A 22,798-nucleotide genomic window follows, 5' to 3' on the forward strand; every position below is an offset into this window, starting at 1 on the left:
AACATAATGTATCCTGAAAAATGAAATTTAACCATAGAAAATGCCTAGATTTTAATTGTAACCTCTTAAAAGATTAACATGCTTGCCTTTCAAGAAATTGCAATACTAATAGTAAGTTTTTCTCTTCCAACCTGTATATTAAGTTCCACCACTTTTGGTCCAATATTAATCTTGTTATGGCAAAATATTTTGCATAGTTCAATCTATATGCATCAATTTGTTCTTATACTCCTAAAAATTTTACACTTATTGCATACTTGTCATAAATCTTCTGTATCATAGTTCTGAATGTTAATATGAAATAAAGTAAACACACTAACTAGTTGACTCTGAAAGGTAGGTTTATGGAAAGGGGAGAAAAAAGAAAATCATATTAGCCTATCTTTGATTTAACTGTTTAAGCTGAATCTCAAAATGCACCCCGAAGAAAAAAATCTTGTTTGAAATTCTTCCATTAAAATATGCTATTCTTTTGCCTCCATCAATCCCTTCAGTTAAATTTCAGTCTTACACACGAGCTGGACAATATACTCGTGTCTACAGAAATCAGCAAAGTCCTTACTATCTGTTTGTCTTTCTCTTCTTGCATTTTATGAGCTTGATCCAAAACTCAGTGAAATCAATGGGAGTCTTTCCGTTAATGGTAATGGGCTTTGGATACTGCCTTACATTCCTTTTCTCCTCCATTTTCAAAACTGGTAGAACAAAATAACTTGACACTTAACAACATTCAATTTTAAATAATTTAATTGGTAGGATTATGGGCCTGATCCTATTCCTGTTTAAGTCAATGGAGCTTTTTTCCATTGATTTCAGTGTAAACGGTTTCCAGTCCATTAGCAGTGCCTTCACATGCTTGATTTACCTTCTTCAAAGCCATCACGGAATGACCCAGAGCGGCTCATAGTTCTACTCTTCTCATCTAGTGACATTGAGCTATTCCGGAAGCGTGTGTCACTGTAAGGATCATAAGGACCATCTGCATTGGAAAGGCTGTGCGTCCGTAGCATGGTTGGATTTGACAAGCTCATCTGGACCGCAGTAGTAGGGCTTGCTAAAAAGTAAGGAATATATTGTAGAACAGGAAATTCACATATCTATTTCTTGTGCAGCTACCAAAAAAAGATTGTTTTCTTATAATCATATATAAATTTCTGCCTGCATATCTTCTTGGCTTAATTTCCTTCCTACAATGTAGTGGAGTCATACAAGAGCTATATAAACTAAGTTAAAAATAAAAAGGTCAGCTTCGGCACAGTCTTTGAGTCTTTATGTTTACACTGGAAGCTCAGTCATGTCAATATCACCTCATAGGTGAGAACTAATTAATTCTAAACTCATTTGGAATAATTCTCTCTCCAACTGGAGTAAAGAGCCCAAACTAATTTAAATGATCTTTTGCAGTGGTTCTCTAAATGGGGTCGCCAGGGCTGGCTTAGACTTGCTGGGGCCCAGGGCTGAAGCCTGAGCCCTACTGCCCAGGGTTGAAGCCAAAGCCCTAGGGCTTCAACCCTGGGTGGCAGGACTCAGGTTGCAGATCCCCTGCCTGGGGCTGAAGTGGTGGGGCTTGGGCCCCCTGACCCAGGGCAGTGGGGCTCAGGCAGCCTCAGGCTTCGGTCCCCCCTCCTGGCGTCGTGAAATAATTTTTGTTGTCAGAAGAGGGTGCGGTGCAATGAAGTTTGAGAACCCCGATCTTTTGCATAAACAGCATAATTTGTGAAGTATTTGCTTCAAAGCTCTAAGAAAGACTGACATTTTCATATGGATATAAAAGTAGCTACAAATTCAAAGAACTTTAGTTTCATAATAATACTGCACTTCTCAATTGTTGTTTTCCAGAAAGGGATCTCAGTAAGTTACAACTGAGTGATGCACATACATACATGCATACAGAACACATAGGTCAAGGGTTTTATACAAATATTACTCCTGCCTCAAATACCCCATGAGGACCAATGTTGTTTTAGAATATGTAAGTTCTACATCCAGGACCACCTTTTTTCTGGATTTTGTGTGCGCGCGCATGCGCTAAATTATGCCTGGTTTTTTTTATTATTGTTCAATCACTTTGTGGAGAAAATTGATAACATCAGCCAAACTTGCCACCCAGCAGTTTGATGTTCCATTAGGTTTGTTACTATTCACTTGTTTCTCTGACTGAGAAACAGTTGGTTAGGAGTCAAGTTGAAGATTTGACTGCTGAGTCCTGTCTATTGATTTCATAATTTCATATCTGGTATTATGTTCTCTTGGTATCTTGGGCCCATTTATCATCAGAGATATGGTTCCTATTTCTCTCACAAAAGGTCAGTTTCTTTTTTCTTTGAAAATAGCTATAATTACACCTGTGTCCAAAAGGGTTTGACCCTGCATGCCAGCACTTGCTACTGAAGTCAGTGGAAGTTTTGTTCCATTGCAGGGCATCTCTTGAGCCCAAAATGTCCCGAAGGATAAAACCCAAATCAATCACCTTTCTCTTCTATTGAGGATAAAGTTAACTATCACTTTGCTGGCTGAATTGCTGAAAAGCATCTCATAAACCATCACTGGGCTTGATTTGAAAACAATAATGTGCAGCTTTTATGGTTTGTGCACTAAACTAGGTGTATTCATTTTCACAATGCAGTTCCTGGAACCTTGAAGATTTATTTAAGAAAAAAATGATTTACAACATCTTAATGAACTTCATTTCTGGTAGATGCATTACTTATGAAATATGGGCATATCATTGATCTTCATGTAAATTCTAAAGTAGTTAAAAGCCCCAACATTTTTACTTTCTGAGCCTGCAAAGACTGTCATATGGTTTGGCTTGACTAGTGATATAATTCCATGCTCCTGATGCAGCTTGTTTGCTGCTAACACTTTAGGAAGTTACCCCCTCTCTCTATTTATCTGGAATTTTGGTTTAGATGTTGATTTAACTAAAACTATTTTGGACTGGCTTATAGTTTGTTTCTTTCAGTGCATTCAAATTGTTGCTAGGACATATTTGCTTCAGCTCAAAATTGCACTGGAAATAAGTGACCACGCAAGTTTCTACAAATCACATAGTACACAAACTGTTCCATTAACACTAGGATGCAGATCGCTCCTATGCACAGGTTTAACTTTTTTTCATATTATTGCTTTATCTTTCTAGCATATAGATTTTTAAAAATTAATACAAAAATTAAAAACTTAACTATGGATGATCTGAGATACAACCTTTGTTTAGAGTACATTAAGTATATATATGTCACCTCGTAGGATTTATATTTTTCACATCAAAATAAACTGCAAAGGTAACTAAGAAATATTTTAAACTGGTGTAGACGACAGATGTGTTTGTGATAACAGGATTTCTAAAGACAACTGTCCACACAGCACACAGAAAGCTTAACTCACAAAATAAATGGATACTTACACAGAAAAATAAACGGTTTTAAATAGTGTCAGGTAAGAGTTCAAGCAACAGTCAGTGCTTATAAAGACCAGTAACTGAGCAACGCTGATGATAAAAACAACAAGGAGTCCAGTGGCACCTTAAAGACTAACAGATTTATTTGGGCATAAGCTTTCCTGGGTATTGTTTTTGTGGATAGACTAACACAGCTACCCCCTGATACTTGGCTGATAATAAAAAAAACTCATATATTGTATATATCTCTTTAAAGACAATAAAATTTTATAAATAATAATATATTTGTTTCTTATATAAAATATTTTGAAACCCCTCTGTTTCAGATGTTCCAACCTGAGTGCCTAAGTACTGATTTATGTATCTAAACTGGGCCCTAAATGAACAGGGAATTAGTGTGCAATTGCTTTTACGATGAAAGCAAGTCTATTACTGGATAGAATTTCAGGACTATGGGAACTTTAAATTACTTTGTTTCATATGCTAGTACATTTAATTAAAGCTAGCAGAATTTTATAGCTTCTTCTAAGCAACTTTAACATTTCTTCCATTTAAAAACGTGTTTATTTTAATCCAAGTTACCAAATGAAGGGATGGTAAACTTTCCAACTTAAAATTCCACTGGCTTGTCTGTGATTGTGATGGATAAAGCTTTGTCTGGTTTCATTATAAGCTTAGATGATCATGTTTTGTTCATATGCTTGGAGTTTAAAGATGAAGTAGATATAAGTATGTAGGAAAGTTTAGGTGCTTCCAAATTTAGTAGTAGTTTAGGCCCGTGAATAGCTTATGTAGGGCATTTGATTCTACGCACAGCACCATTTTGAATAAGGTCAATTCAGATGTACCACTTTTGATCACACCACAGAACAGTGCTGACTGGTCAGCACCCAAAGGCCTATCTTATTACTTTCAAGATAAATACTTCCTGAATTGAAGCTAGATGGTAGCATGCTGTACTAGGTAGGGCATTGGACCTGTGAGAAGAAAGGTACATTGTCTAATTCTCTACTTTCAAAATAGATAACATGTGTAACTGGGGGCACTCACCTCTTAAGCACCTGCTGCTCCTGCTTCAGTGACTCAGCCCTTCAGCTGGCTCACAGTCAAAACGAAACCCTTCCAGGGTAGCAAAAAGTCCAACAAAACCTGTCTAGCTGCCCTCTTTGGTTCTGGGCAGCACCAGCTCTGGGTCCTTTAAATTCAGCCTTTCACCTGGGGTTCCCAATAAGCTTTGTCACCTTCTCGGGGTTTACACAACTTTAGTGGTGGTCGGTGGGGAAACCCAGACTGGCCCACTATTCTGGGTTCCAACCCAGGAACCTATAAACAGCAGCCACGTACCTGTTACTGCAATGCTACGCTATTTTCCTGGGCCTCTTCCCACCTAGCTCCTTATCTTCACCCCATACCTCAGGGTTAAAGTTCTCAGGTCCTCTCTTTCCCAGTTTAAGCAAATGTAGCCAGAACCACACACTGGTTTCCCTTGAGCTGCTTTGGCCAGAGAGGAGCATCCTTCCATGCCCCTCTGGTCCCACCCAGGAACTGATCGGCTAAGGCCCTGCAGCTCTTTTTATGTGAGTCTGCTGGGCTCTGACTTGCTGCTTCTGTGAGGCTTCTCTAGACAGCTTCACTGCTCCTTTCCTGAGGCAGGGTGAAGTAGGACTGCGGGGCCTACTGCAGGGAGCTGCAAAGGCCACGTACACCCTGTCACATTATGTTACACTGATTATCATAACACTTAATTACTCACCAAGCTGGGAGAAATTAAATCTAGTTCCAGAGGGTGATGTTATACTGGAGCCAGATGAAAATGGAGAATTGACAGCAGTGTCCTGAAGGCCTCCTGCTGAATGTGAACGTAGCCATTCTTTTGCATCCTCTTGACTCCGAAGTTGGGATGAAGGGGTATACCTACAAAACCAGAAATTATTTCAAAACTTATCTTAAAATATACTGGAAAGAAATATTATTTGGGAAAACAATCTTCAGATAAAATTTAAGGACTAAGTGATATAAAAGGTATATAATTCTGAATTAAGACTCTTGTCCCAACCCCAACTCATTCCACTGGAGTTCAAAAAGTACATCTTTTTACTATGGATTCTGCAATGGGTAAGTACAAGGGAAGGAGCCTTAAGATATGATTTGGCAAACACACGTATGCTTACAGTCAAGGACATAAGTCAGTATTTGCAGGATCAGCACCTTACTTTGGAATTTCTTTTCTTCTTTTAGTTTATACTACAATTTTATCATTATTTGATCATCTCAATTCATCTTTGAAGTACCTTAGCATGGCTCTTTGGCATACTATAATCAGATTCAGATCAGTGGAGCCATTAAAAGGTAGGCCTTTAAACAAGGTGTATTGCAATGATTCATATTAGGGAGACATTAATACATAGGTCCCTGGAAATATACCACATTTGTTCAAAATTCGTAGTATTACATCATTATGAAGGAGACTGTGTTTAACCTTCTCTTCAGGGCAAGGAGATTAAACCTGGGTTTAATCCTGGCTACACTGAAGTAAATAATAAAACTCCCAATGATATTAATCAGGGCAGGGTTTTCCCGCTGTTCTTATACCTGTGTTAGAAGTAACTAGTCCACTGTAGGTGCTATACAACTAATAACAATAAATAATAATAATAATAATGAGAGATGTGAAATGATACAGATGTCAGTTTGAAATACTGTAAGAGAAGTATTTGCTTATATATAGATAGTCATAAAATACGCCAAACAGGTACAGATGACAACTGACAAGATACTTTTAATGTTTTTTTAAAAGCCAAAATGACCAAACCTACATGAGGTCTAATAGCTTGTAAATAATAGCTATATTTGTTTTTACTCAAAGAGTATAACTTTTGTCCAAAAATAGCCCTAATGTTATTGTCCCTTTTATCTTAAAAATAGCACCCAATTAAGCTCAATGGAATTTTACTTATGGGGTTCTGTATCTCTGCTAAGATATGTCATCCGGTCTTAGAAAGTAAATATTTATGGGGAATTAATATCTTTATAAAGAGGTTTGGCTTCAAATTAAAAAACAATTAGTCAAACATAACCCATATTAATTTGGAGTTCTATTTAACATCTAATTTAGGCATAAAGGTGACCAGATTGCATTAAATATAGTAAAATATTGTTTGCCAATTAAGAACAACAATGAACCTTGTAAGAACTTGGCCAAGAGTTTTTTAAAAGTACATTATTTCTTATGCCGTAGGCCTCAATCCTATAGTTATAGTCACTGATTTAGGACTACTCGCATCTTTAAAGTTATGCGCATGCATACATCTTTGTAGACTGGGGCCTTTAATAGTCAATTTTAACACCTATTTAAAATAAAAATAATACAAAATTAATACCTACCTTTTCAGCCCTCAAATGTTTCAATCTTAAAAGATAGCGTTTATTAACTAGATGCACATTTGACAGCCATAGAAACATTTTATGCAAAAATTTCATTCTATGAAATGCTTTTAGCACCCAGCTCAGTGTGATAAAGCCGACACAAAGAACAATGTGTTTATAGTGCAGAATAAAATGCAGCTGCCATTTGAAGCCATCGGTTCAGTGATCCTAAAAGCAGCATAAAGCAAGTCTAAAGTTTAAATGTTTTAAACGGGCCAGATATTTTCCGTGAATTCTGTAACATCGACTTAAAGCATTTAATTTGTATCCTTAAAGTTAATAATGTCACTAAAATTGCTTCCGTTTACTAAGGGAGAAAAAATGTTTCTCAGTGCTTTTTTCCCCTAGATTTCAATACCCTCTACATATCAATGGTGTTTCAGGAACAGACATTTACCAAATGTTAGTCAGGTTATATTTTTTTTTCTATCAGCCCACAGATTGTCTCTCTAGAGATCCATTAAAAGTGTATTCTGAAGCAAACACAATTTTAAAATGATTTTTTTTTCAATTTCATCCTAAGAAGTTCATTAAGTTGTTGTAAATCAATTTTTTCTTAAATAAATCTTCAGGGTTCCAGGAACTGTATTGTGAAAATGAATACACCTAGTTTAGTGCACTAGCCATAAAAGCTGCAAATTATTGCTTTCAAATCAAGCCCAATGATGGTTTATGAGACGCTTTTCAGCAATTCAGCCAGCAAAAGCCACAGTTCCTGCTCAAGCAGTGAAGCCACTGGATGAAGAAAAGAAACATGTTGGAAAAGGGCCTTCTTTGAGGACTTTAAAAAGAAAGAAAGAAAGAAAGATTGCTGCCACCCCCTGAAAAAGCAGAGACTACCACGAACAGCCACAAGAGAAACACAAAGCAAAGCTCCAAAACCACAACAAAAGCTGTTATACTATGTGGAAACACCAATACCTGAATCCCTTCTTAGGCAAAGTGTTCCTATCAAGATGTGGGTCGCTGTAGAAAAGTTAAAAGAAAAGAACTTCAGAGAAGAACAAAAGGGGAGGATTAAAAATCAGGACGAGGAGAGAAGTATAAGCATCTGCATCACATTTTCAGAGGAAAAAGTGATGCACCCTATCTAAGTAAACATGCAACAACCAAAAAAAAAAAAAAAAAAAGCCTCCTAGGCATGTGTGGATTGTGTTATACATGCATTTGGTATCATGCTAATGAATTTCATCTGCTCACAATAGTGGCCTTGCTATTTCCCCTTTTCATACTGAACAAAAATGGCTCTTTAAAAAATAAAAGAACATGCTTCAAATGAATGCTTCAAAATATACATTTAAACAGGCGTGCAGCCACCTACTTGTGAATACTGATAGTATCTCAAAGTCAAAAGATGCCCTCATACCATTTCCTTCTGCCTTCATCACAGAGCAAGTGCAATCATTTACTATCACTTAGGTCATGTCAATATGAACAGCACTGCAGTGCCCCAGCGGTAGTGATACAGCTGCGCCACTGCAGCACGTGTGATGAAAACATTCTATGCTGATGGAAGAGGGCATAAAAGAACTACCTCTGCGAGCGGCAGAAGCTATGTCAGCGGAAGCAGCTCTTATGCCGGTGTAATTTCCTTGCTCAGGGGTGTGGTTTATATGTACCCCTGAGCGACATAAGTTATGTCAGCATAAGCTGTAGTGTAGACACAACCTTAGCTGCAATGTAAATATAGTGGTGGCTTTTTCAAATGGGCCCAGAGTTTTCAGTGTTTCTGTATTTCAACTTAAATTCCATCTTCAGTGTGATATCAATCTATTAGTATTTGCAAAAATCAAATATTTAAAGAGTTGTGTTTTCACATAACTGGCAAATGGACAACTTGCTTTTCATTTTGTGAGCAGGGTTTGTTTTTAACTGAAATAAATATATCATGTTTAAGTAAAATAATTTACTGTCAAGCCCTCTAGCTAATATCACTGTCAATTCCTAGATGTAGAAGTGGCAATATCATAGCGGAGTGCAAAAGCAAGCTGGAGCCCATTAGCTTCATGTCCACTATCTCCCATCTTCCTGCATTCATTGTTACAAGAATGGACACACACAAAAGCCTGCAAGACACCTACGAACCAAACTGGAGTAAAGGACTTACAACACTGAGTGTACTGAACAACACTTGAACTTCATGACAAAGGTGAAAAGCCTGAAACGCAGTGAAAAAAGCAGCATGCCATAGGAATGCTGAAATGCTAGTGAGAGTTCATCATGGCAGATACAAATGGCAGGATTTTAAAATTGCCTTTGGCAAAGAACCAAACCAAACCAAACCAAACAACCCAACTAAAAACCCACACACTACATCTGTCAACTATGCCGTATGCCACCCCCAGATTTAATTAAGTGGACTCTCACTGGCATGTCTATGTGTCACAATTTACATCTGAACAACAAACACAGCAGAGGTCTCAACTGAGCCCATCTCTCACAAGACACTTTGCTTTATAAATGTGGGCAACAAAACCCAGAGCCTTTGTGCATTCTACTGCCTTGAGACAGCATTACCTGTCCTGTCTCCTGGGTAAAGTATTTCTGCAGAATTTGGGACTAGCACCAGGGGAAGAGAGAGGGCTAGAAGAACAAGTCCAAAGAGACAGAAAACAAGAGAAGGAATATTAGCGTGAAAAAAGGAGAGAAAGGGGAAGTAGTTAAAACAAAAAACTGTTACAACATTTTTTTTAGTAGTTGTTTTCTGTTACAAAGATGCAACAAAGTTTTAGTAATAAAGTCATACAATAAGGTAAGGCTAAATTCCAAGGTTTCAAACTACACTGCCTTCTACAGACAGTGCACGCTTATTGTTTGCTCTGAAAGAAATTTTCTGTTCTACTTCAGTTCATATACCAGACTAATCACCACAGTATCCAGGCACTTATTGTCCAGATCCTAATTGTGTGAAATATTATTAAAAAAAAACTCATTAATTTTAATCAGAAATACTTGGCTTCTCAAGACAAGATTAAAATGCTGGTGTAGTGTATTGTGCACCACTACTAGATCAGCTGATACAGAAAGATAAGAAGATATGTGAAATTCAAATACGAGATAGCATTGAGTAATTTAAAATGTCCCACAGCAGTGGCAATTGCAAATGAACAACTCTTCTGAACCCATCCCCACGCTTAATGTAATTCAGAACTGAATTCCTTGCTTGAAATGGCCATTTTTGTATGTTGTGGTAGTATCCTTCAATATTTACCTTGCAAGAATGGCAATCTGAATTGCAATCATGGAATGTTAGTTACAGTTGTCACATCACTGATTTTTAACATATGAGCATACAGTACATATTAATGGAGTCTAAATTTAAACCTACTCACCTTTCAGACAAAGTTGTCTTAACACTGTTGGTTCTGACAAAGGGAGTCAAAGAATCATCTTTAGAAGCTGTGATCAAGCCACTGGACGAGTTATGGCTCAGCCCACCTCCGCTGCTGAGAGAGATATCAATGGATTCACAGCTGGTGTGAAGACTGCTGACAGACTGATATCCAATGCCATCCTTGCTAACAGCGGAAGAGCTACTTGCGTTGGTACCCCAAGTTAAACTGTTGGAGGGAGCTGAATGGGCCGAACTGGGACTAGAGGCTAACGGAGACTGGTTCATATCTGTGTTTTTACTGTAAAGAGGACTGCTGCCCCCACTGCTCAGTATACCGCTGCCAGAAGGAGAATCAAGGTTACCCGGCTGGCTCAAGGTAGCATGAGGATTGGAGATCACCACTGAATTTTTCATATTGTCAGCTGTTGTGATGGGAACTTGTTTACCTGGTTTTCCACCAAAAAGTCTGTGAAAAAAGTTCAGAGAATGTAACAAAAACTTCATGAAATGGAATGTTAAATTACTAAGTACAAAAGATATTTTATACATATAATATTTGTCCTGAAAAACTATCATTGGAAAATTACATATTCAATTATATGGAGACCTCAGATGTTACATCTATAGGAAACGATACAATGATAACTATGATAATGGATGGAAAACTGGTGCGTCAGAAAAATATTTTTTTGTTGCTAGCTAAATCAAAAAAAGAAAGAGAAAGATAGGCTCTGCCTTAAAGAAATGTCCTGCCTGTAAATTGTCTTTCTTAGATTCATATAGACAACCTTGAATTGATGGGCTTCCTTTTCCCTTCCTTGCCATTAATAAAACCCAGAGAAAATTATTATGCCAATTTCAGACACATCTTAACTTTTCCTTCCATCAACCTTCAAATATAACTTTCACAGAACTAAAAAATATTAGCCATTTTATCTTCTGTTTCCTGAGGGAAATGGATTTTACCTGTGATAATACTGAACTGATTACTTTAAAGCATGGAATATTAGACTGGCTGTTGTTCAGATCTATAAATACAGATCACTCAAATCATATTTTGAAAGATAACACAGATCTCTGAGGAAAAGAGTTTGACTTTTGTACTAATCACTGAGTGGTCCATACAAAAAGTAAGTATCTGAAGAAATCCCCTACAAAAGCCAATGACACCTAGCAGGGAAAGTCTTATGATTTTCCGCTAAAAAGCATTGCACTGTCTAAATCATGCAAATAGCCTCTATTACCTTCATAAGAGCTATTGGGAGAAAGTTTCAAAAGCACCTAAGCTATTCAAGATATCCATTTTCAAAGGGCCGTAAGCAATTTGGAACCTAAGTTTCATTGAAAGTCAATGGCACTTAGACTCCTAAGCACCTAAACCACTTTTGAAAATTGGACATATGCTCCTAAATCACTGAAGTGCTTTTGAAAATTTCACCCACTAGGAGCAGTGGTTAGGACATTTCAGACAGCTCTCTCTAGGAACATAACAATATGCCATTTTCTATTATCCCTAAACAACTTCCTTAAGGGAGTCCTAGATTTCTTCTGCTTAGGACCAGATACGATCACTACATAGTGGTGATTTGACAGTGGAGATCCCTGCAATTTATATAGCAAGCCCTGCTTCTAGAATGTTTAGCTTAATCTCGTCTTTGGTCTTAGTTTGCTGAGCGTACTTACAACAAGCATTTACTAGCTGCCATCAGACCAAGAAGGTGATGAACGTCTTTGACTAATGGAGATTTTTGAGGCCAAACTAATGCTAACTTTTCCCAGAACTTGGAGTCAATACCTCAAAAGAAACTAATTATCCCCCATGCATACTCAAAGACCAGACTGTAAAAGATTTCAGAGGGAGATAGGGATATTTTCATAGTGCTACTGTAGAAGAATGACAAATTCTTTCTTTAAAACAGATTGTCACCACCTAGAATATAGTCAATATGTCTGACTCCCAGCCCCACTGGGATGATCTTGTATGGATAATGTCTCCTGGCATGCTGCTTCTCAAACCTAATTAAATGAGGTAATTAAATAAATAAAAAAAGAGTCATGGAGCTGGACATCCAAGGAGGTTGGGGTCTGAAGAATGTACCTTTTTAATGCAGAACCAGCCCAACTCAGCAAGTTGGCAGTGTCAGTATAAAGGTTAACCTTGGAAGGAGAAATCCTACAGACAATAAGAATATTTTTGCTCCTCTCCTAGTTTTGACAAGAAACAGGCATAACTGAGCTGATTGTTGGGTTGTGTCCATAGGGATGCATCAGGAGAAGAGTGAACACTAAGGCTCACAAACAAGTGGCATAAAAACATGCATGGTCTGCTATGTAATATAAATTGTTTTCACATGACAGAAAGTGCTAGATGAGATATGCTGGAACAATTAAGACAGGGCTAGACTTTCATAAAATAATTGTAATTATGGAATTTTACTCTTCATATAAGTGTAGAAAATATATTTGCTTTCAGATTTAAGGTTGATAGTATTTAACATATAGCAGTAGCAGTCTTTACTGCTGTCTTTTTATAGTTACAGATGCTTATTTTCTGTGTAAAATCAGCATGGAATATTAATTAAACACAAAGAGTGTAACAAAATTCTCAATATTACACAATGACAGGGCTAGTGCCCAGCAATACACACACACTGGGCAAATTCCACTAAAAACGATTTAGCTGTGCCAGGCATACATTTATTTACATAGTCTGGTGACAACTGAAGAATGAAATAGCTAACAAAGAAAGTGAAGGTTTAGCTTAAACCTTAACCTCCTCCACAAAAAACTCTCTAAGACACCTGATATTCTCTCAATGTCTATTCTTAAAAGTTGCATGTAGTTCAAACGTTATACCAATGAAGGATCTAGCAAAATGGTTTTCTGGTCATCAACAGAAATGTATGATTGAGTTTGATTATTAATATATTTGAGGCAAACAACATGGACATTTTTCATTTACGGTGTAATATCAGAACAACAAACAATCTTTTAGTTTTTTTGTTTTAAAATAGTAATTGCTAGAAATTAAATTTTCAGCTAGACATAACTTTTCTAATGATGTCCAGAAATAGGAGAATCACTAAACTACCAGGTCATGCTGAATTATACTTGCACAGGCTTTTCAAAGATGGCCATTCATCTAAAAAGAAATGAAGTATTCCTTTTGGGCCTAGCTGGAACGCAAACCACCATTACAGGAGTTACGCTCAAGTTGGCAACTTGAATAGAATGTGACATCCTCACTTCATTTGAAGTAGGATGATGTCAGTTTTTGTATCTCATAATTGTATGGAGATGAAATTATGATGTCAAGACAACAATGAAATCCAGAACACTGCAACTCAAAAGAGACTATGTTACTTACGATGTCAAATTAAAGTGGAAAATAATTTTAAAGTATATATTTGCTACAGTCAAGACATTGATGCAAATGCTGCAGAAAAGCAAGGAAATTAACTCCCACTCACCCAAGTACTTGTGTTAAAAATAATGGGGAAGGGAGGAGAATATATACGGTCAGAAAGAGCTAGGAAATAGATCATTACATGTAAGAAGCTTTTTGTAAAAAATAAGAAAATTCAATGCGGCTGACATAGTACCTTTAGTTAAGCTGCTCTGTACCTCCATACTTGGGCACCTAAGGTAAAGAGTCTCACCGCACAGGACAACGTTATATGCAACAGAGTGAGATACTGTATTGGGCCAAGTAAGTGAACAAATGTAAATATAAATGAGTCAGATTACATTCTCACACTAATGCAAATCTGGAGTAACTCCATTGACTTCAATGTGTAAAACTGGCTGAACTTTGGACAGTTTCCCTGTGTTGCTGCACAATGTGTAAGTACAATGGGGTGGAATCAATAGTTCTACAGGAGCCTGTAACCTTGTTGCTGTGGGTTTATATTTCAGCCTTTATAATGTTTTCAAGTACTAACTTTATTCTGAATTAGCCACAACTGCAAGCATTTTGGGGAGGGTTTAACAATCAATTTCAAATGTTTAAGTTTGCTGCTGTCTCGTAATGCAATAAATATTTACAATATTATTAGTGACAGGGCCGGCTCCAGGGTTTTGGCCGCCCCAAGCAGCCCAAAAAAAAAAAAAAAAAAAATTGCCGAATTGCCGCCGAATACCTGGACGTGCCGCCCCTCTCCGGAGCGGCCGCCCCAAGCACCTGCTTGACAAGCTGGTGCCTGGAGCCGGCCCTGATTAGCGCATATATATACTAGCTGTGACATTAAATTTCAGTACAAAGACCTCAACCTAGCACACGCATTAGTAAGCGCCCACAAAACTTAGCCAGTCCCTGGCCTAAACAGCCACAATTGTATAACTCCGGTTAATGTACTTCCACAATGAATAAATTTTGTGCCTACCTGCGCAAAGTGGGGGAGGCCACGTCAGGGTACTTGGCTCCTTGTTGGTGAGTGCTTTGAGCTCCACTAGAAGCAGTCTGTGATGCAGGGTTCACTTTAACAGAATTACATGAAGCCACACTTTCATTGTCAGACGATATCCCTTTCTCTTTATCTGTTTGGTTGACTAGACCTGGCAGAGAGCTTCCGAGGGATACCTTAGCTGGCTCTCTCATTTTAGGGACAGGCAACCCAGCTGACTTGCTGCTTATGTTGGAGTCTATGCTACTGGTACTAGATCTATTACCAGCTCCACTTCTGCTACTGGATTTACTGGGTCTGGGTAAACTACGATACTGAAGATTAGTGCGGGCACTAAGTGCTAAGTAGCCATCGTCCTGGTTTTGTGAGCCATCAACACTAGTTTTCCGACCAGTGGACCGACCCATGAGTCCAGATGATTTGGGGATTTTGCCCAGTGTGGCTGATCTGCTGGTGATAGTCGCACCACTGGCAGTAATCATAGTCATGCCGCCAGCTGACCCACTCGGTTTCTTAAATCCAAATGTATTTGTATTAGCAGCAGCTGTTCTAGAGTTACTTGTGGGAGGCTTTTTGGATTCATCACCACTGCTGCGTCCTGCATCTGATGGAGAACGTTTAACATGTCCAGCTTTAGGAGAAAGTCTACCTTTTTCTGATACCTTGGCATCATCAGTTTTCCCTAAAAAATAGAAAAAGAAGTCAAATGCTTAAATTGAAAATGCTAAGCAAATGGTAAACATCAAAGCATCATGAAAAACAAAAGTACGCTAGCCACAAAAGTGTGGTTAAGAATTATGATCCAGTTTGTATTAAACTATAATGCACTACTGAGAGTTATATATGCAGGCTTGCCAGGAGAGAGTATCTGGTGTGTTTACCTTGAGAATACAAAAAAAAGTGAACAGATTGTTAAGTAAGAGTGACAGATAAATAAGAAGTGTTTTTCCTTCATGACTACCATTGGTTGGATCCCTTTTTGTCAATAGTGAAGTGATATGATATGGCAACAATAAATAAGCTTTAGAAAAAATGTGTATATAACTGGTGAAGGCCAAATTTTCAAACCAGACCTTGAAATTTCCATTCACAATAGGGTATACAACGAAGTGTGAGTGAAAGTGTAATTCATCTATTTGCATGCACAAATACTATTAGTGCTCAAGCACAAATTTGCAAGTGCTAAGGGCTCTGATGAAGTCCATCTGAAAATTTGCTTTAATATAAATTAAGATGCAGTTGCTATTTTAGCAGTGAAAAAGCTTCTTTCACACAACTATCCTTAGCCACATAAAGTCTAGGTTCTGAGTTACTCTTAATCCAGGACTATGAACATGGAGTTCCATTAATTACCATTACAAGAAACAAGAATATTGAACTGCAAACACTGTGTCCAACAAACAGTCTAATTTAAGGGACATTCAAAACAGGCAAACAATATTCAAAGCATTTTAGTATAATAAGTATCATTTAAAATTCACATACAGCCATAAAACAGAAACACAGAGATTTAGTATCTTGTATATACACACACACACACACACAAAATCTACGAGTAAATATAGAACGAGTTGAAGTTCAGCTCCTGCCACAGGAAAGCAGTTAAGCACTTTATTTCTCCATTGTAAACTGTTGGCCTGCCTGTGTGTTACATTTTTCCTCACCTGTTCCAGGTGTCTTCAGTGAGCCTGAGGTAGTTGAAGGTTTAGTCCTCGGTGTAGTAATGCCAACCTGAGCTGACATGCCCCGTCTCCAGGAACCAGTCTGTGAAATGACAGTGTTCTTCCTACCAGAAGTGCTTTTATCAGATTCATCAGACACATCGGAAGGATTTCGCCTCCATTTAGATCCAGACTCCATCTTTATGCCACTATCTGATCCTCCATCAGATTTCTTGACTTCATCACTGGACCACAGGGAATTCCGCTCAACCTGCGAATGCTTTTCTGCATCAGTCTAAGGGAAACAATAAATCATAACAGAATCTCCATTGCAAATTCCTTTTTGAAATCCTTCCTTTTTTTAGGGTTCAAAATCTAGAACCACCAAGCTGATTTAAAAAATCACTAATAATTTTTTATTACACTTAGACATTTTACTTTTGTTTGTTAAGCCTGCTTTTTGCCAGGCAAAAGCCAAGATAAATGAATTCTACTAACTGTGTTTGCTTTCTGATACACTGGGGAACAATCACTAAAAAGCCAAAACCAAAAACCAACCAACTATCCAACACACACCAAACATCTGATTAATAAATAATAAGGAAAATACTCAGTTCATTGCCATTTACCTCCTCCTTGAATTTTATGTGAACCCTTTCAGTGCAATGCATAAAGATCATTTCAAACACGTGCAGCTAGGTTTTCTTTGTTCTTGCTGCTTTCCTATCTCTCGTCTGGCAATTTGATCTCAAGAGCACAATGAGGTGGCTTTTTGCATAGACTGAAAGATGTGGAATGCTGTTAGTTTTAATCTAACCCATTAAAGAGACGCCCAAGAACTGGAGAGAAATAAAACCCCATTATACCACTTTCAAGCACATTAAAATCCGACTTAAATCCACAAAGCAAGTTAGATCATAATTTGCACTGAAACTCCATCTCTTACTTTTTTATATTTTGCCAATCCGACTGCACATCCCATTTATAAAGTCAGATGCTTTATGGAGAATTCTGCAACAACCACACTCAAGGATGGAATACCCCCCTGAACAAACCATAGCCAAACTCCACACAACCCTATCAATATCCCATTATATTATCCTATATATTCCCAAACCCATTCTCCCTTTCCTTTCCTATTAACAATGTTTATTAAAAGATACACCTATTAAAAATTCTTACTGAATTAGGTTTCCCTGCAAAACTTATTTTTTGATAAACAATTGGAAGTCTGTAATATCACAACCAATTATAAAAGCTGACCACCACCCACATCTTGGAGAATGTGAACTCCAAGTGATAGCTAAGGTTATTCTCTAATCACAGCACCTTCATGGAAGCAACTGTCAATCCAAACTTGCTTGTGTCTCACTGAACTGAGTTGTGCAGAAGGAGGCTAACTAAGGCCTGTTTCTACAACATGCTGAAAAGTGCTTTCATCCCACTGGCCCCAGGGGAGGTGAGGGTGGTGAGAACCTTGTATTAGGCTTTCAAGAACTTCAAAAGATCTGGTCTTAACTAACCAAGAGCTTTTTTAAAAAACACCCTTAGATACTTGGGTAATCAGCAAAATGGCAAAAGGAAATACAGAAAAAAGTGCCTGACAATTTAATATGCTCTCTGCAAGATACTACATTTTATTTTGAAACCTCCCATCTCCCTGAATCTGTCTATAGTTTTATAATTTATTTTCTTTGATCACCACATCACATCCCTAATATTATATGAGTGAAGGGGATTTTTTGGTTTAATTTCTTTTGCCTTTTACTGTGATATTTAAAAGAGATCAAGAAAAAATAGCCTCTAAGTGTTCAGTATATGAAAGCCAACACCATAAACTGTAATGGTTTATTTCAGTTGTATGAAATAGTTGGGGCTATTTTATTTTTCTTGTTATTAGCTCATTAAATGATAAAACATAGTCCAACTATTGTTGGACTGTGGATTCAGGAATTGTTTTATTGTTGGCACTTTCCACTTGCCAATCAAATGTAGAGTTTCTCTGCCTCTTCATCCAAAAAAAGTGGTCTCAACATAATCCCCCAATTCTGAGAAACACAATATTGCTTTCTTCTTACACCCCTCTGATGGATACAAGATTTGGGGATTAATGTTTGTGACTGTAAACTTGTGAACAATATCAGCTTTGTCATAAACCAACAGAATCTGGCTACATCTCCCAGGTGTTCTTCACTACAATGTAGCTTCACTTAACAACTGCCTAAGTTTATCTACCTCTTACAAACAAAAAATAGAACCAATAAATCCAAGCCTATCATCACCACTCAGTCGTCTTCTTCCTGTGTATGCTACTCCCAGTCCATTGTCTAATCATCGTCTATTTACCCTACAAACCCTCCAGAGTAGGACTCGTGTCTACTTGTCACCGAAGTGCTTAGCACACTTTTGGGTGCCTACTGACAAATGTCCCTTTACTTTACACTTCTCTGGTTTGCCTTTGGAAAACAAAAGAAAGATAAAATCTCACCACCAGAGAGTGCCTAAGAGCAAGGTCTCTGACAATGTAACAGCTTTGTTCTCTTCAACTTTATTTGATGCAATTATTGTACCACACCTTCCTTTATTTGATGCAACTATTGTACTAAGCATCACCTTCCCTGGTATTTGAAATTTTGCATGTCCACTCGTGAAACAAGTTGACCATAGATGCTACGGTTTCATGCCAGACAATGAGAACAGAACAGAAACATGGCTGAGGCCCAGAACCCAAACACAAAGAAACTTGCCATTCCAACATTAGCTGAAACGCCACCCAGTTTGAGAGACCATTACATTGGATGAACCTGGAAATCCTGAGACGGGGGTGCAGCTGTCTGCTGAAGGTCATCAAAAGGCGCATAGGACATAATAGGTGAACAAGGACTGACAACTGGCTGAGCCGGGAACAACCTTAACCAGCTAATGAGACTCTTAGAACTTTATGACTAGGATAGCAAACCCAGAGATTTGCTTGGTTTAAAAAGGTTCCATTTAAAGGTTCAGTTACCTTCCTTTCCAAATAATGGGGTCTTGATTTTAGATAACTTGACTCATCTGATAATTTACTGCTGCTGTTACCTTTGTGAAGGAACTGCTTTTTCTTGTGAACTATTTTAGCATTTAATCTACTGCCAGCAAAACTTCCAAGCTATTTTATCTCATTCTCTCTCCCAATTCTTGTTGCAGTTTGAGTCCTTTTCAAATGTCTTCTAATTCTTACTTCCCATCAGAAGATGTGTATGATGGAATTTTAGGGGTTTTTTTGGTTGTTGTGGGAAGGGACAACCTCCATGAATTTTCTACATAGATTTAAACTTTTACCACATTTACAGTCAGTTTTTCAGAGGTGCTGAATTCTCACAGCTCCACTGGCTTCAGTTGAAGTTGTAGGTGCTCAGTACATCTAAATATCAGTTCCTTGGTCTTGTATTTAGCAGAATTAGATTTGTTTCTGTTTTGCCTTTCTTGTTTCTTTTGTTAAGATAATACTGCATATGTCTTACTGATTACATCTACAGAGACTAACATGTGAGGGCCCTCCCCTTTTGATATGTTGTATTGTTGGTCTGGGCTCCCAGTTTCACATGCATGCGCTCCACAATCTCTCTTTAATTATCTGAAATCCAAACCCTGCACTCCCTTAAACAGATGTTGTAAGACCACAACTAAAAAGCTATGAACCTGTGACACGGGGACCAAAGCAGTAGGGACCCTTGAGAACGGGTACACCACATCCCTGTGTGCTGTGAAGATCTCTGTGCCAGGTCTTTGCGGCTCACCACATAGAAGAAGGCAAATACGAATAGGCAAAGACAGACCATAATACATGGGTCTAAGCAAAGAATACAAGAGAGGGAGGAGCGTGGTGGCCAATACAGAACACTCCACTTTCATAGGCTGCGGCATTACTTCTGAGTCCACTCCCAAGCTAAGCAAGATTCCCACAGTCAAAGCCCATTAACTTGTCCTATGTTGGTGAGGTTAGGATTTGGCTTTTAAAAGATGAAATAAAGTATTTGTGAATAATAATTTGCAGTTAACAGCACCTTTCATTTAAGGACAGCAGAACACATTAGAAATTCTTTAAAGAATTTAAATATATTGTGAGATAGTCTCATAATTCTCTCACACAGGCATTATAAAATGAATAAACTGAGCAATAGGTCACAGCAAGTAAATGGCAGAATTGCAAATATAACCGATGCATCCTGGTGTGACTCAAGAAGCCCTTAATGCTAACAGGGAAGTGGGTTACAGGAACTCATTCTGGTTCACCAAAGAATGTCATGAGAGGTCTCAAATGAAAGCTGGTGTCACACTGGTCATCAATATCACCACCAAATGTATGTACAGATATACTGAAAATATGTTTTTAAGAGTCTGTACCAAGGTATAGCCACCATCTCTCTGTTGGGATGTATATTAAGCATTGTAAGCTAACACAGTGGAAGCCCATTTACATACAAAGTCAAATGTTAATGAAGAGAGATGAAAATCACCAGGAAAGAGCACACAGGAAAAAACGAGCCATGGGAGGTTATCCTGTGTAAGAGTAAAGACGATGAATTTTGGGGGTATTTCTAGAAGACCCTGCACCTAGGGAAGTAAACGGACATCACATTTGCATTCATGAACACAGGCGCTTAGCCAGCGCCGTATTATTGCCTAGGCCGACAAGGCCTAGGCCTAGGGCGGCAAATTTGCAGGGGCGGAAGCTCCCCTCTGCGCCCCGCCCCCCTGCTCCAGCTCACCTCCGCCTCCTCTGCAAGCGCACCGCCGCGTCCTGTTTCTCTCCCCTCCCAGCGCTTGCGCTGTGAAACAGCTGTTTTGCGGGGCAGGGAGGGAGGGGGGAGGAGGGGGAACGCCGCGCGCTGGGGGAAGAGGCGGGGCCGGGGATTTGGGGAAGGGATCCAATAGGGGAAGGGAGGGGGCGGAGTTGGGGCGGGGACTTTGGGGAGGGGGTTGGAATGGGGGCGGGAAAAGGGCAGAATCGGGGCGGGGCCAGGGCGGCAATTATTTCCCGGCCTAGGGGCGGCAAAATTATTAATCCGCCACTGCGCTTAGCCAACCTTGGTTGAAAACACCAAAGAGAACTTTGGGTGAGATAAACTTCTTTACTCAGTAACTTTACCTGTTACTTAAGTTTGGCCTCTAGAAAGCATGTAATGAACTTGTTTAGATATAACCGTTTCCAATATCCTTATTCACTATCTCCTGAATCTCTAGTATTTGATAATATTCTTGTTTTCACTATAACTATATGTCAGTGCTCTAGTATTAAGCAAAGAGCTGGTCCTAAGTTGCATGTTCCTTTGGGAACAGCAGACCTGATATTTCTGTGAGTGTTCAGTGGATAAGGGACTGGACACTACAGGGAATGCATGGAGATGGCTTGGGGACTGGTGTGTGCCATTCACTAATCTACAAAGAGTGAACAAGGCCTGCAGAGGTCTAGAAGGTAGCACTTATGTTGCCAGAAGTGAGTGACTTCAGGGAGTTGACTCACAGCAGGCACAGACCAGGCTGCCTGATGCTTAAGAACTGGTGCTGATGAGGTGCCTCACCACCATGGGCATCCCGGGGGAGCATCCCTCCTCCAATCACTAGATTTACTGCCTGTGCAAGTTTGGAACCCTATTGTTCTACCAAAAGCTTGCATTCCCTTGGATGCTAGAATGGTTGTGGGAGAAAGGGAAGTAAGTTTGGTGGTACTATTAGATTGTGATCTCTTAGAAATACTTCCTAGAATCTGACCCACTACAAGGCATGAGTCAAACTCAGTCACCTATTTCAGACCAATATTTAGTCACTTGCCTTTATTTTCCTCACTGTATTCTAATGTTCAGACACTTCTAATTTAACAATTGTGGGGAAAACCTACAGGTTGCCTGTGTAACTCCTTTTGTAACATGCTTGAAGAAGTGCTTCAACGACTGTAACTCCTTTCTCCAATTCGGTGGAAGACTTGCATTAGCAATTTCAAACACACATGAAATCACTGACATAACCAGAGGCTAACTCTACAAATCTTTAATGTAGGCTCAAATATGCACCTCATGGCCAGGCAAAAAAGAGTCATACACTCTTGCAACACAGTACTTTAGGCAGTGTAATCCTTCACAGCAACCACATTTCTACATTAAAACAGCCATTAAAAAAAGATTCAGATCCCAGTCCAACCTGCCCCCTCCCCCCTTAAAAAAATTGTAACCATATAGGGATCCCTTTGCAACGCCACATGTGATATTAAATTAAGACACCCTGTGTCCCATTTGTGATAACAGACACACCTTGGCTTCATAAGCTGTTTTAGAAAGAACAAAAATGGGTTTTTCAGTCCTGCACTTTTCATGACAAAATTAGTATCAACATGAAAAGAAAACCACGTATGTTATTGCAACGTTTTGTGATGAACAATCTATTGTATGAAAATGAAATTACTGGACATCTGCTACTGTATTTGGATATGTGGTTTCTGAGCACTAAGAGTTGTATGCATGATGCCTATGGATATGAAATTTACGGTCTTCTGAAATACTGCCAAAAGTAAAAAGCCTGCAATAATGTGCAGCCC

General features: G+C 38.6%; 1 protein-coding gene across 1 annotated transcript in view; it reads right to left on the reverse strand.

The window, feature by feature from the left end:
* NAV2 (neuron navigator 2) overlaps window positions 1–22,798 on the reverse strand; it is a 231,203-nt gene that overhangs the window by 42,149 nt on the left and 166,256 nt on the right. The window contains exons 13-19 of the mRNA XM_029911548.1: window positions 16,228–16,519; window positions 14,543–15,245; window positions 10,159–10,626; window positions 9,344–9,409; window positions 7,748–7,792; window positions 5,154–5,314; window positions 866–1,054 (exon numbers count right to left, since the gene is read on the reverse strand). Coding sequence (XP_029767408.1) covers window positions 866–1,054; window positions 5,154–5,314; window positions 7,748–7,792; window positions 9,344–9,409; window positions 10,159–10,626; window positions 14,543–15,245; window positions 16,228–16,519 — 1,924 coding nt within the window. The remainder of the gene's footprint in view (window positions 1–865; window positions 1,055–5,153; window positions 5,315–7,747; window positions 7,793–9,343; window positions 9,410–10,158; window positions 10,627–14,542; window positions 15,246–16,227; window positions 16,520–22,798) is intronic.

This window comes from Terrapene carolina, unplaced genomic scaffold (assembly GCF_002925995.2).
Source record: "Terrapene carolina triunguis isolate 2854851 unplaced genomic scaffold, T_m_triunguis-2.0 Scaffold96, whole genome shotgun sequence".
NCBI classification, from domain to species: Eukaryota; Metazoa; Chordata; order Testudines; family Emydidae; genus Terrapene; species Terrapene triunguis.